The 16,102-nt window shown below is 36.8% G+C and overlaps 1 protein-coding gene across 9 annotated transcripts in view; it reads right to left on the bottom strand.

Moving 5' to 3' along the window:
• The window catches only part of CARMIL1 (capping protein regulator and myosin 1 linker 1), a 381,971-nt gene that overhangs the window by 29,280 nt on the left and 336,589 nt on the right, over positions 1-16,102 (bottom strand). For 6 of the 9 annotated variants that reach the window (XM_081026680.1, XM_081026681.1, XM_081026683.1 and 3 more), the window contains 2 exons: positions 2,246-2,312; positions 1,834-2,030 (listed from right to left, as the gene is read on the bottom strand). In XM_081026680.1, the coding sequence (XP_080882806.1) occupies positions 1,834-2,030; positions 2,246-2,312 (264 nt within the window). Of the gene's footprint in view, positions 1-1,833; positions 2,031-2,245; positions 2,313-6,301; positions 6,320-16,102 lie in introns of all 9 variants that reach the window. The other 3 variants (XM_081026679.1, XM_081026682.1, XM_081026677.1) reach the window with 1 other exon arrangement.

Here is a 16,102-nt window from a genome sequence, read left to right as displayed (position 1 = left end):
TTAGAAAGAAAAGGAAAAAAGTTTATTCCTCTAAGAATACGTAAGAGTGCATTAAAAAGTTAAAACAAGTAAATCGAAAAAGAAAATAATACACTAATTATTTTCTTTTTTAAAAACAGATTTAAACGAGAGAAACACTACTAAAGTCTGATCCAGTAAGAATAATGACTCCCCATGCAGATAATTTGTTGTGCCTTTTATTCATTGATGTCTTCAGTCATCCACTTATCATCCAGTAAGTATTGTTGAACACTTGATTCCAGACCCAGATTGAGAGCCAAGCATAGAATCATGAATAAAGCACATGCCTTCCTACACAGACAAGTTCACAGACAAGGAGGGGAGACAAGGAGTTCTCAGACAAGGAGGGGAGAGTGCTGAGAAAACACTGTATGCCGAGAGCTGTAACAGGGTCAGGCACTGGGGATCAGGGCCTCCATGGAGGGTTGCTCAGGCTGTGCATTGTGCACAAGTTGTGAAACTGACCATTTCTGGAGCTATGCAATCACAGCCTCATGGGAGACAGGAAAGGCTTTCTGGAAGAAGTCTTGCCTTAGTGGATATATTCAAGATGAGTAGTTATCAGCTTACTCCTAAGCTGTGTGTTTGTGTGTGTGTGTGTGTGTGTATTGTGGTGGGGGAGATGGGGATGCTGGCAGACTGACACATAGCATGGAGGAAGAGATGACAGAATGACAAGGAGGGGGGAGAAAGGTGAAGGGAAAGTTGGGGTTGGTGGTGAGGAGCTAGTGTTCAGGACCATATCCAGGTATCTAACTTGTTAACTGGTGATGCTCCATGGGGTGGGGATAAAGGAGGAAGGGCAGGTTTACAGAGAAAGATCGGCTCCCAGTTTTGAAGATGTTGATCCTGAGGTGTTGATCCTGAGGTGCAAGTTCAGGAGGCAGGTGGGTATCTGAATCTAGAGAGGACAGGAATCAACAACAGGGAGAGGGTGGCCATGGATTTAGATGGTATCACCCAGACAATACACTCAAAGGTCAGGCAGGGAAAACTGAAAAGGCATCACTGCAGAGGTGGGTGATAAGAAAAGAGTGGGATGACTCAAAGGCCCATGGAAATCACCTTTCAGCAAGGATGGAGCTTTCTGTGTCAAGTGACTGCTGAGACATCAAGTAAGATGACAGCTGAGAGGAGTCCACAGGATTAGGCCAGAAGTGACCTTGGCAGGGGTCACTTGCCCCTGCCATAGATATAGATATAGATATAGGTGGGTAGATATAGAATGAAGAGTTTGGTGGAGTGACTGGAAAGTGTGGAAGAAAGACAATAGGCACAAACTTTTTCAAGAAGTCTGACTGTAAAGAGAGAAAAGACATTAACTATAGAGACACACAGGATAAATGTGCTCCTTAGCACAATTCAATCCTCTCCTGTAGTAGAGTGAGCTGGATGCTGAGTTACCCTGCCACTCAGATCTAGGTTATCAAAAGGAAAGGCACCAGAACAGGTCCGCACATGGAGATGGGGGAGGTACATGTGTACACTCCAAAATCAAATGCAAACAATTTCTAATTACAAATAAATTCTTTGGTACTTATTTTCTATTTTTTTTACACTATAGACATCACCTGTTTTTCTCACCCATGTGACTGATATTTTTTCTAAGGATGTTCAACCCTGTTCTGAATAGTTGGAAACTTTACAGAGTTGTCTTTCCAAAATTGTTTGAGCACCAGGTGGAGAAATTTTGCATTAATATCATATGCAAAGGATCTATTTTCCATAACTGCAAGCTTTCCTATTGTGTAGGACTCTCCAGTTTCCCCTAAGGAAAGGGTGAGGGAGTTGGGGTCTCTGTCGTTCACCTACCGCCGCTTGAGTGGGTTGCTGCTTCTTGTTCCGCTTTGGCCTTAACTTGGTGAAGTGTTCTAGCTTCTTTCCCTCTTCGGAGGGTAACTCAGAGATAAAGCCCGAGTTCCGCTTCTCTTGTCTGACAGAGGGGAAAGGTGGGTCTTCAGTGTGAATTGGCACCTCTTCCAGTGCTTTATCCAGATCAAACTCCATTTCTAAAACAAAGGAAAGCCAAAGACCCATACTTACTGCATAGAGATGGATAAAAAATTCCTAAAAGTAATTTGAAGTCTATCATGGAATAGCAAACACCCACTTGACTCTCTTTCTCAATATTTGCTCATTTAAAGCATCCCTAAAGGAGTCGGAGGCCCTTGTGGAGGGTGTTTCATAGTTACAAGGAAAGGATTAGCGTTAGCAAGACACTCACCGAAGGCCCTGGAAACTGGCCGCAGCATCCGGCTGTGGATACTCTTCCTTTTGGATTTAGGAGTCATCTAGCAATAAAATAAAGAAGGCACTGAGACAGGTATTCAAACAAAACTTGCCTTTCAAACTTCAGAAACACCTGGGATCTGTTGTTTAAGCTCAGTACTTTTTTCACTTCCTTAGAGGATGGTTGGTTCTATCTGATAGCCTGATTGAAAAGACTGAACCCATTTCTAAATGTTTACAATTTTCTCAAATGATACAGCCAATGTCTTTCTTTTTTCCCCAAGCTCTAACCAGTCACATTTATTTACATGGCTGAAAGGAACAATGAATAATACAGAATTTAACTCGGAGCTGCACATGAGGGTGTTAAAATGGATATATTAAAAACAATTATTCATGGGTCATTGTCACAGCAACATCAATGCCAGCAGCACTGCACTCTTCGTCATGTTAACGATTAAAGCAGTTTAACTGTTTTGTTTCACATTTCAGCCACCAAGATTTCCATCTTTACATTGTGGGTAAAGATGGAAAAAGTTGCCATGATTTAGAAATCTATATCTGCATTCGCTTCTCAGAAAGACTTTTTTGATTCTGCTAGCCCTTTAAAAAATGAGACCGAAACCCAAATCACAGCCAAAACTTAAGAGCATTTTTCTATTATTGATGTCAACTGTTGATTATGTAAAACCAAACCTAAGGAAGGTGTTTGCTTCTGCCTCCATAAGATCATCACACACATCAACGCTAGAGGAAACCACTATCCTCACTGACACAAATTACAAGGAGGAAACTGAACCATGGAGATGATGGAGGCTACCATTCAAGTTGTCAACAGGAGCAATTCCGGGACAGACTCAGTTATGAAGGTCGGCCCAGTGTCCCATCTACCACAGCATTCATTATCAATATATAGATGGATGGGTTTCAGGGGTATTTTAATTGGTTTGATATTGGAAACTGGTATATGTATAAACTAAGAAATAACACAACTGAAAAAACTTAGTTTGCAGACTTTTATTTAATAGGTCGTCCCTAAAGTTTTTTCAAAACAAACAAACAAACAAACAAACAAACAAAAAACCCCACAAGGTTGATAAACTTTCTTTGATTCAAAGAATAAACTGGTTCATACTGACCTTTAAAGCAAACAACTTTATAGTTGATAATTTTATGCCAATTTTAATAATAATATCCTTTGGTTATTATTTATTGTTGGAAGAAAAAATTATGAACAATTGTATTTAAATGTAGACTGGTATTCCTAAAGTACACAATGGAACTTACTGATTTGGTTCTTACAAGGTTTTGTAAAGGCAGACATCTGAGGAGTATCGATTGATAAAGCAACAGGCATTGCAGGTTCAATAAAAGCAGTCAATCCAAGGTAACTGGAAAGGAATCCAGCTTCAAGGTTGTTCTACCCAAAATTGGCCTTGCAGTTGGCTAAAGAAGGTAGGGAGTGGCTTGAGTGGTCTATTCATAAGTGAAACTTCTAAAAACAATTAGTTCTCAGGAGACATAAACTACCAAAATATATACTGTGTTTAGTCATTAAAATTTCTTTAGTTTTCTATCCACTTTGTGCACAACCATGATAGGAAAAAGGATCAAGAAGTAGCTTGGGATATAATTTTCAGCCAATTTATTTAGATAGTCATAAATAAATAGGAAAGAAGTTTTAAAATGCATGGAATGAAGATGTCTTCCAAAATTTTTCCTGTTGACTCTTGATTAGATTTTATAGAGACTGTTCATAGGCAAACATAACCTGGCTCACATTTCCCTATTTAGCCTTTATAAGATACCAAATATGAGTAAAACACATGGCAATTATGACATTTCAAATATATTAAAATTTTCAATTACATGAAAAGGAATATATATATAGAATTACACATAAATTACATATTATATAACATACATAAATAATATAAAAGATATATAGAAAGAGACTCATTTATAAACTGATGCCCACCTGTAAATGGGTCATTCAGCGCAAAGTAATTTTATAGACATATTGAGAAACACACAAAAGCATCAGGATTTTTGATGGTTCACATCAACCTATGGGGGATTATTTTGCTCTTCCTGGTCTTCTGATGCCTCAAAGCCTCGTGTACAAAATGTGAATATCAGAAGGATGCATTCTAATGCATTTCATTCCTTTCTTTCATTTCATATGCTCTTTACAAGTGCAAATAATTTCTAATTGCATTTTGCATAAAACTCTTACTGTATTCACATGTCTGTTAGCTCTGAAGTTTTTCCATGTTTGGACAGGGCTGATGGCCTTTTGCTGAAATAGGCAGGATGTGCAATCAGGCTTGTTTCTACAACTGGTATTAAGAATGCAACCCAATTTGACATTTATTTTGATAGATGAACTGTTGTATGATCTTTCTTTCATGGGTTTAAGTATAACAATGGGGAGAGAAAAAGCGTTATTTTGCTCATATTTTTCGTTCTTTAGAATTTTTTCTTCCTTAACAGTTTTACAGAGGCTATGGACTTGCTCAATCTTATTGGCTTATTCCTGTGATCCCATGACATATAAACCTAAAGCAAGGGGAAGTGGAAGAATGAGCTATGATTATCCACTTAAAGTATACGTATTTAGGAATGAATATTCTGTTTCTCTAGAAATCTGGTTTACGTGCACTGCCGCCTCCCTCACTCCCCAACCTGTTGGTTAGATGAATTGCATCCAGGGGAAAAAATGTGGCTTTACCATTCTCTTTAGAATGGTTAACTTTCTTCCATATTTGTACATAATGAAAGGGTTAATTTTCTCAGCCTGTGTCTTAGTTCTCAGTTCCCTTCCCTAGATATTTGTCCATTCCTGAGTATTTTCTGAAATCGCAAAGTGCCCATCAGATGAAGGGGTCAGCAATTGAAGCAGAAGAGGTACACTCGTCAAATGGATTTTTCACAAATCAATTCATGGTTAACATCACCAACTATTATTACTTTAGGCCTACACAAAGTTACTTTATCTTTAAAAATTTATTTTATGAGCAATGAAAAGTATTTGTCAATATTCACATCCTTGGGAAATATGAGGAATGAGGTTGTTAAACCCTTTATAATGTAACTTTAGAATGAAAACCCTAAACACAGACTTCTTTCTCATTGTTAACACAGACATCAAAAACCATCAGTAAATCTTCATGTGAATAGCAGACAGTGTGAACGAAATACCTGGCTCTGTTCTCTAGGAATCCAAAAGCAGCACAAAGTCTATCTACACTGTTTGGAAATTTTACTCATTTGATCCAATGTTTATAATGGGTTTAAAACTATTCTCTATGTAGCTCATTAGTCTATTTTTACCCTAAGTGAAGGACTAATGTTTGAACCTTCCAAACAACACATTTTTCCCCCCCGCTAAACTCACTTTTAACATGTAATTCCTAGACATACAAATTTTTTTAAAAATTAGAGTTAAATTGTTTCGCTCATCATAAAAATAGGATAGAGTGGTTTCCTTGTCACCAAGTTTGCACAAAGAATAATAACACTCTCATTCCAAGCTCAAGAATCTCTAATTTCTTTTCTTTCTCCTGAAGCTGAAAACAAAACAATAATAAAAGTTGTTTAAAAAAACCAAAACCAAAACAGTTGCAAAACAGATTAGTAAAATTCTTCTAATAAGTGAATCATGATGCTATTTTCTATAACCCTGGAAAACAAGTAATATAAGAATCAGTAAACAAACCTTGAAGTTTAAGTAATCATGTCTTTTTTTTTTTTTTTAACACGAATGAAATAAGGACTGTTCCCTCTTGAATGTTTGTACCCTCTTCATCAACACTCTTCTTGGTTTCAGGCACATGGCTGGGGCCATTTTAAATTTATTGCCTGTTTGCTAGCTGAACACACTTGTAAAATTCAGTCTTGTCTCTCAGTCACTACCTATTTCATTCAGGATCCACAGATGGATGACGACATGACAGTCTCCTGGGAGATCAGCCAGGCAGCACAGAAGCAAATGGAATACAAGAACGTAAACTAAGATGGCCAGAAACAGCAGAGCCACCAAAATACTTACACTTGTACAGCAGAGAGTCTCCATGCAGCACAAAGAAAAGGGAAAAATATGAATGGAAGAGAGAAAAAGCAACAGCATTACAAGAAAAGGGAGAGGAAGGCACCATTCACAAACAAACAGAAAAGTTATACAAAAAGCCTTCATTGCAAAGGAATAAAAAGGAGGCCAAAATATGATTAGTTTAAGGCATCCAACCTAGCATTTTATAAGCAGATGCACATTACAGCTTGAAATTGTAGAAACTCTAAGAGACATTACCAGTTTTGCTAAGCTTGTACAAAATGTCATCAAGTAACCCTATTTGGGGGATGGAGACATCATCAACTCCAAAGGCACATGATGGACAAAATACTGGGTGGATATTAGCAAACCCCATGCAGGTTTTGGTCCTGGGCCACAGGGCTACTCCCTGTAACAAAGTGAAGACAGTATATCTATGGGCATGTCCCTTTTGGGACCTCATTCTATGCTGCCCACTGTAATTTAGGATGAAGTAGCTTTGAATTCTACCCCCTCAGTCATCAAAGCTTTTCAGGAAAAGATCAGATGCTAGGCCCTAGCACGGTTTCCTATGCGCAGTGTAATTAAATGTTGATGATACTTTATATCTTAGTGGGAATTTGGGTTACCTTACATTTCACATTAAATCTCTAATTCATTAAATAATTTAAAAAGCCTCATTGGTCATCATTAACAGTTGCTAAGGCATCTTACTATTCTGAAACCTTATAAAATAATTTTTAAAACACTTAACAGACAATAAGAAGTCCAGCTGTAAAATGCCAGGCTTTATGAAAGCAAAGTATGGGTGTGTGTGTGGAGGGGTTCTTTTCCAAACCTCCCAAAAACATACCAGGAAGGCCACCTGGGGATCACTTTTTTCCCTTTCAAGTTCTTTATTTTTTTGTGTGTCATTTTTTTCTCAATATACAACAGGATGAAAATATAGGGCTCCTCAATTGGTTAGTATAAATAGTTTTGGTCTCTTCAGAGGAAAGATGGCACTATGAGGTGTGACAAAAAACTACGGTAAATGTTTAAATTTAAAAAATTATTACAGTAAGACACATTGCCATTAATACTCCTCAAAATATTCCTCGCTTTGAACACACAAATCCCATCACTCTTGCCACTTTCTGAAGCAGTTCTGGAAGTCCTCTACATGTCTTCAGTTGCACTTTTGTGGCTGCCTCAAAGTCCTGAATTGATTCAAAACGTTTACCTTTCATGGTCATTTTGACTTTGGGAAAGAGCCAGAAGTCACAAGGTGCCAAATCTGGTGAATAACGTAGAGGAGGACACACCATAATGCTTTTATTTGACAGAAATTGCTATACCAGAAGTCATGTGTGACTCGGAGCCTTTCCGTTGTGATAAAACAATATAGTAAATTCTGCTTCCTAGTGCCATCCAACAGAAAGGCAGGGATCTTCAATATGGAAAGTGGCACATAAAACCTTAGTAACAGTATGTGACAAGTTTCAATTTGCTCGGTGCAGTCAGTTGGGTGTGAGCTATAGTTGAGAGAAGATGTGTTTTAAAGTGTGCTGTTAATCACCCTCCATCATGACAATGTGTGTCACACTTCGCTTCTGTTATACGACAATTTCTGTCAAATAAAAACATTACGGTGTGTCCTCATCCACCTTATTCACTGGACTGGCACCGTGTGACTTCTGGCTCTTTCCCAAAGTCAAAACAATTCAGGACATTGACGAGGCAGCCACGACAGTGCAACAAAAGACATTCACAAAAGAGGACTTCTAGAACTGCTTCAGAAAGTGGCAAGAATGATAAGTATGTTCAAAGTGAGGGGGAGTATTTTGAGGAGGATTAATGACAATGTGTCTTTTACTCTAATAAATTGTTTTAAAATTTAAACATTCACTGTATTGTTTGGTCACACCTCATTAAGTAGAAGCTATTCCCCCAAACCATTACCATCATCACCATTGTCATCATCAATATAATTTGCTTATTAGAAAGGCTTCCATCAGCATTGTCCTGAAAAAGTTTTGATTTCCAGACTCCTAATTTCGTATTTTATTAGGTAATTTTCTTCAAATATACCTCATTTTATGATCCATTAAATTAGAATGAAAACAGTCTTGCTGAATGAAAGGAGAAAGAGTTAAAATATATTTTCAAATATCCCTGAATTGTGTGAAAAACTTGCATCCAGTCTTAACATATATCCCCTCATCAAAAACTTCCTTAAATGTGTGACTGTAGCTACAAACATCAGAGAGGTACAGCTAATGGTTAAGTCCCACAGATACTTTTAGACTTTCGTTCTCTTTGTGAGAGGTTAATTCAACAAAACAGGTACTCCTCCAAATTATCCATGTAAAGATCATTGCTTAAGTGAAGTTGAGGAACCTTTTAATTGATTCAACTCCTAAAATGATAGGCAAACAAAAACATGTTCCTATGAAAGAGGAAAACTACAGCAACAGACAATTCAACTTTTCAACAGAAAAGCTGGAAACTTTTCTACTCCTTATGCACACTTTGTGGAACTTGTTTAACTGTACTGACCAACATCTCCTCCAGCAAGGTGAGGGAAGGACTAATGAGTGAGGAGAGGTCACTCTCTCTCTCAAGTATGTCTCACGCTCAAGGTTTTGGCATTCAGGAACTGAGCTAGAATCCTGGATCTGTCACTTATGGGGTTGTGGAACTTTGGCCAAGGTTTTTGTGAAGTTAGACCTAGTTTTCTAGTTTCTAAAATAATTGCATAATTTAATATGAGTATTAACCAATATAATGATACAAGGTGCTCACTTCGCACAGAGCCTGGCAGATAGTGCCAACCAACGACCTTACAGTGCTTCATTAACTAGTAGTGGTTATAATCATTAATGATGCCATTTTTTCATTCTTCTATTCCAAGGAGAAAGAATGGGGGAGGGCAAGCATTAGTAGACATAACAGCAAAAAGGTAGGAATAATTTAAAAGACTGTCAAATAGGGGAATGGATAATTAAAATGAAGCATATGCATATGATAGGACAACAGTGAAAAGGAAAACATTCTTTATGAAAGCATCCAAACTCACGATAATGGTGCCTCTGAGGAAAGGAGGAGTAGAGGGAGACTGTCAGTAGTGGTGAATTGAGGCTACAACTTTATCAGTAAATGTTTTATATTATTTTAAATTCAACAAGTATTTACTGAGCACCTACTGTACACTGGAAAGTCTTGGAGAAGGGGGATGGGTAGAGCAGTACATAAGATAGATGAGGTCCCTGCACTCTTAGAGTTTATATTCTGGTATGAAAAAAATGTACCAGCCAAACAAAAATGCTAACATGTTAATTGTTTTCAGTTAAGGTTGGTGGTAACACAGGTGTGTGACATTTCTTTCTTTTTTTTGGTACTTTTAAATAATTTTGTAGGAAATCTCTCCAAAAAGCTTACTTAAGAATCCTTAATCACTGTGGTCATTTGGTATTTACTGATTATCTGGACTGATTCTGCAAACAGGATAACAGAATGACCACACACACCACCACCGTGGTCACCTCCTGATGGGTAATGATGACACATGGACAAATTTGATTCTAATAGTTTGGAGATAGGGACTGATCTACTAGAACACATACAAAGAAACTTTAAAGATTCTAAAGTAACACATGGTTGTTTGTATGTGCAAATGGTTTATAAGTATTTTTACTGTGGTGAAGTGTTCAGGAATAGCTGGCATCTCAACATTTAGGAGACAAATATTGTTTCCCAGAGTCCAAGAAACCAAATTAAAATAAACGCTCAGTACCACATCTACCTTCTTTATCACAAAACTGACATGTGAGGGATTAAAAAAATTTAATCTCAACCTACATTGGGTTCACTCTATTTATCAAAATATACAAACATTTTGCCTGCCATTTTAGCACTTCCTCTTAATAATGACATAGAAATAGAGACTTGATAGCCAGGAACCTGATTGGGTGAAGAGGGAAAAACCCATTTAGTTAGAAAAATAAGGAAATGAGGGGGTTTATTTCCAAACACAGCAATTTAGTCAAATCTGCCAAAGACTGCAGAGGTGACTTTTGGCTCCCACTTCATCAGCCCTCATCACATACATAAAAATTTCAACTATAGATAGTCACTTAGTCAAGTGTACTCGTACTTACTTTTTAAGTTTGGAATAGAAACAAGGAGTGCTTAGGCAGAGATAAACTCTTTAAAAGTTAACAGCCAAAAACATTTGCTAGAGGATCCTTTATCACAGAAACCAACGATTTTTTCAAGTTTTTTCTTTTTAATATATAGCAGAATTCTTTTTTTTTTTTTAATTAATTTTATTGGGGTGACAATTGTTAGTAAATTTACATAGATTTCAGGTGTACAATTCTGTATTACATCGTCTATAAATCCCATTGTGTGTTCACCACCCAGAGTCAGTTCTCCTTCCATCACCATATATTTGATCCCCTTTACCCTCATCACCCACCCCCCACCCCCTTACCCTCTGGTAACCACTAAATTATTGTCTGTGTCTATGAGTTTTTGTTTCTCAATTGTTTGTCTTGTTCTTTTTGGTTTATATACCACATATCAGTGAAATCATAGGGTTCTCTGCTTTTTCTGTCTGACTTGTTTCACTTAGCATTATTCTCTCGAGATCCATCCATGTTGTCACAAATGTTCCTATATCATCTTTCCTTAACGCCGAATAGTATTCCATTGTGTGTATGTACCACAACTTCTTTATCCATTCATCTATCGAAGGACATTTTGGTTGTTTCCATGTCTTGGCCACCGTAAACAAAGCTGCAATGAACATTGGCGTACACGTGTCTCTATAGAGAAATGCTTTTATATTTTTGGGGTAGATACCCAGGAGAGCGATTGCTGGGTCATATGGTAATTCTATTCGTAATTTCTTGAGGAACCTCCACACTGCCTTCCATAGTGGCTGCACCAGTAGCAGAATTCTTATTGAAACATCTTAAGCAAGGTCTTGAAAATACGTAATAGATAGATGGGACTAATTTGGCTGAAATAGGGGAATGCCTAGAGACTGACTCAGAAGGTTTCCTTTAGGCACCCCCTTCTAACCCTGTGTCCCCAGCTATCCCATATGCATAAGGTGGACATATTTGGATGGAAAGGACCAGCCCAGTACTGTCTTGTTCACCTCTAGATCCCGGAGCCTGGAGAGAGTCTGACATAGTGAGCATTCAAGAACCATTTGGTGAGTGAAGGAGTGACCTGAACTACTGCTTTATCCAGTGCTCTCCCCACTTCTGGATTTTATAGACTTCCTTAAAAAGGAAATTGGTCATCATAACCACCATCATTTCCATAAAAGGAATTTGGGCACAAAGATAAAGCATAAGGACATGATCTGTTATAAAGAACAGTCCTTTAAATTAGATACACTATTTTCATGAAAAATTTTCTCTGTTGTCCTTATTTTCCCCATTTCATGTTAGACTGAGAAAAAACTCTTCATAGACCTTTTTGTGGTTCATGGACTGGTATCTATCTCTTTTAACAATAAACTTCAAATATATATACCTACTCTTTCTCCCCCAACTAGTTATTCTAAACATTTTCAAATTTGCCAAAAACAGGTGCAAGGATAATATAATAAATACAAGTATATTCTTCATGTAGATTCCTTAATTATTAACGTTTTGTCACATTATAGGAAGTTCTCCATTTTCTCTCCCCCTATCCCCCACACACAAATTTTTGGTTGACCCACTTAAAGGTTGTTGGTATCTTGACATTTCACCTTTAAATACCTCTGCATGAACATCCTAAGAATTCTATTATCCTACATAACTATACATGAATACTGCAACTAACAAAATTAATAGCAATTATTTAATGTCTAATGTACATTCTATGGTCCATATTCACATTTCCCTAATTGTTGCTCACAGGCCTCAAAACAACCCTCCTACCCATTTTGGAACCAGGATCTAATGGAGAATTCAAGCATGACATATGATTATAGCTCTCTAGTTTCTTTTATGTAGCATATCCTCCTTCCCCCATCCCCAACCCCACCTTTCTTTCTCATAATATTGACGTTTTTAAAGAATGCCGGTCAACTGTTTCATAGATTATCATCTCACATTTTATATTTGTCTGACTGTTTCCTCAGAATTAGATTTAGGGGAACCATTTTTAGCATAAATGCCACATGGATGATGCTGTGAACTAATGACTGAAACACAACAGGTGACACATATCACATTGTTCCACTATTGGTAACACTAAGTTTAATTAATTCATCAGGGTAGGGACCTCCCAATTGTTCCATTACAAAGGTATCTCTTTCCTTGGTAATTAATAATAACTGTGACGTGATACTTCTAGTTCATGCGGATGAGTCCATTTTTAAACAACCATTGACAGCCCTTGCCTGATACAATAAATACAACAGGAACCACAAAATTGTAATTTTCTACTTCTACCATTATTCCTATATTTCTTGAGTGCCATACCTCTTTAAAAATCAACTTTCCCTTTTTGAAATTCTTTGTACCCTCCTCTCTCTTTGATTTTTTTAGTATTACTATGGACTCATCTTTGTTTGTATTATTATTATTATTATTATTATTATTATTATCCTTTTGTGCTCAGAGTGTCCCAGTAGAAACTATTTCAATCTAGATTTTGTATTTTTTGAAATGATCCCATTAGACTTAGAACCAATCCTTGCTTTTTTCATACAAAATATCCTATGCTCACCTTGTGCTTTTCTGGACACTGTTAAAATGGATTAGCCCATCAATGTAACAAACTGGGTGGGTGACATATATAGGTTCATTCACCTTCCATTCCTAGCAAGAAGCCAAGAATACCTGGTACACAATGAATCAACAATAAGCATTTAATGAATGACTAAGTAAACTTCTAGCCTCAGTTTTGGCTCAGGGAGTCTTCTGATTGCTCATCACTAAAACTCCATCAGTGAGAAGTACTCCTGCCTCCTCTTCTGGGCTCTTTTGCCAACAGCCACCTTCTTTCAGACTTTCCTATCTCCCATCCCCTGGGTAAACAAACCCTCTCTAGGGACTTCCCACCATCTTCTTTAGACACCTGCATGGATTTGGTCTTTGATTTCAATTGGCAAGCAGTGATAATTTGGAGCTTTCTGACATAAGAGAGAGGGTGCTGAAGCAAATGTGTCATGTGGTACGTTGAAAACATGAGGTGTCTAAAGGTTGAAAAGTGAGACAGATTTTAGAGAAATTATTTTATTTAGTATTGGTTCGAAAGTTACAAGCAATCAGTGATTGCTTATAAAGGACTTAACTAGATTGGACTTCATTTATTTATTTATTTTTAAATCTGCATTAAATTTATTGGGATGACATGGTTAGTAAAATTATATAGGTTTCAAGTGTACATTTCTATAATACATCATCTGTATATTGCATTGTGTGTTCACCACTCAGAGCCAGTTCTCCTTCCATCACCATATAATTGACCCACTTTAACCCATTTCTACCACACCCCTCCCCCCTGACCCTCTGGTAGCAACAAATGAACAAGACAAACAAACAAATAAATCACAGACATGACAAGTTTAGTGGTTACCAGTGGACTTCATTTAAAAAAAATGTCCTGTTTAAGGGAAGTATAAGTATATGCCTACCTTATCTGCAAACAACACATACATAAAGAGAAACAGGTGAACAATGGAATGTTTTTTTCTGTTTTATAAATGCACAGGATATTAAAATCATTTGCTTAACTTAATTCATGAGGGTAGATCAAAATTACCTTTTGCAATTATCATTACTTGTCAAAATTAAGATCGGAAGAATCTTCATAGCCAATCTGCAAGTCAGATGCCCAGTTTGGAGGCTGCTTTGGCGAAGTCCTGACTAAGCTGATGTTCTTAGTCCTTTTCTGGAGGGGATTTATCAAGTCCACTCTTCCTCTTCCTGGGGAGTTTGATTCACATGGGAGCTTTGGGCTGTTCTGTCACCTATAGAGGTGGAGGGTTCTCATCCTCCCAGCAATGACTGTAAAAGGAGGGAGTCTGAGGGATTTCCCATGGGGTCTCCATTGTCTCTTGGGGAGCTCCTGAATGTGGTCAATGCTGTACTTCAGGCTTTATTTTCATCCTTAAAACAAGGTGTGTGGGATAGATCTCTCAGGAGCTCCCTAGAATAAACCTCTGCAAATGGTGTTCACACCAGTTAAAAAGTAAAAGGTTAAGGTAACTCTGGGTCCTTAGTGAATGGTGAACTCTCTGGAGCTTTGGAGTGCGCGTCTGGCATTTCCACAAAGGACTGTCACAAAAAGTACTAGAAACTTTGAGGAACATACAAAATCCATTTTAGTTGGACCATATAAATTGTACTATAGTTTGGAAAATTTAATTTGGAAATTAAGGTTTTCATAGGTTGCTTTCTAGTGATTAAAAAGTTAAATCTCCGTTTTCCAAAGTGATCTTAATAAAAAAATGACATTATAAAATAAAATTATAAGAGGAAACTAACAATTAGGACTTGCACAGGCCTCTGCACATAGTTAATATCAGTGAAACTAATTTTAAATGAGATATCGACTTAATAGTCTGTATTTGGCAATACTGTTAACAGATTAGTTCAATTAATAACTGTTGGTACTTAAAAATGAGGTGATTTGTTTAAAGAAATAGTATCTGACCAAGACAAATGGATCTTTGCTGAATTTTAACCCGTATTAAAAGCTTAAAATTATATATTGAAATCTAAGGCTGAATTTGTTAATGGAAAATAACTGCTATTCTGTAATTGGAAAAAAGAATTCACAAGATGTGTTCTGTAGTAATTCAAGCTTTTTAAAATTATTTTCTAGGAAATAGCAGTGAGTAGATGCACTGCTTTTCTGCATGAATATCTTTTGATTTAAAACTTGTATGACATTCATTAAAATAATTGAAAGAATTACAATTAGTGAGCTAGTTATGACTAATGAGCAGACTCTGTCTCTTCACCCATTTGGCACACTATCCTAAAACCTGAACAAATGCAGTTTTTTAAAGGTATAAAAAATTACATTTAGTGTCAAATTAACTATTTAGAGATAAGTAATCAGTAGAATGAGAACTGTATCCTTCAATACCCCAAGGGCCGACGACAAATCAAAGTTGAAAGACATGGTTGGGAATACTAAGCACCTGATTGCAGGAAGAGAACAGGTAATCTATGGACAATAAAGATTCTAAGTAAATACGTGTTTCAGCATGACATACAAGGCATGTGTATTAAAATGATAAGAAGTATATAGGAAGGCTAATCACTGTCACCAACAAAATAACACATGGAGAGGCATGGAACATTCCAGGTAAGCCAAAAGTGGGCAAATTCATTTCAAACAATTGGATAACAATTGAATATGTCAGAGTTTTGACAGTTATTTCCAACAATGTTTAAAAACTGTAGCTTACATTATGGTTGTATAGCACACATATCTTTCACTTGTGTTTCTGTTAATTAATTTAACCTGCAGTTAGTAAGGAGGTATTTTACATAAAGCAATGTAGTCTAATTAAATCTAATTCAAAATTTAATTCTGATTGTAAGAAATATACTGTATGTGACATCCATATACTGATTACAGTAGACTCTGGTACGAAACTGTGAGCCTTTCAGTGACCTGGGTAACCTTGGATACCTTATTTAACTTTTCTATGCCTTAGTTTCTTCATTTGTTAAACAGAAGATATTAATAACATCTAATTATTCATAAGTTGCTACTATTCATAAAGAAATCAGAATAGTGCCTACCATTTCATAGGTACTATGAAAGTATATTAAAAGAATAAGATTTTTTAAACCA

The sequence above is a fragment of the Rhinolophus hipposideros genome (genome assembly GCF_964194185.1).
Source record: "Rhinolophus hipposideros genome assembly, chromosome: 19".
Classification (NCBI taxonomy): domain Eukaryota; kingdom Metazoa; phylum Chordata; class Mammalia; order Chiroptera; family Rhinolophidae; genus Rhinolophus; species Rhinolophus hipposideros.
Note: the sequence above shows the minus strand (reverse complement) of the source record. Positions and strands in the feature narration are given on the sequence as shown.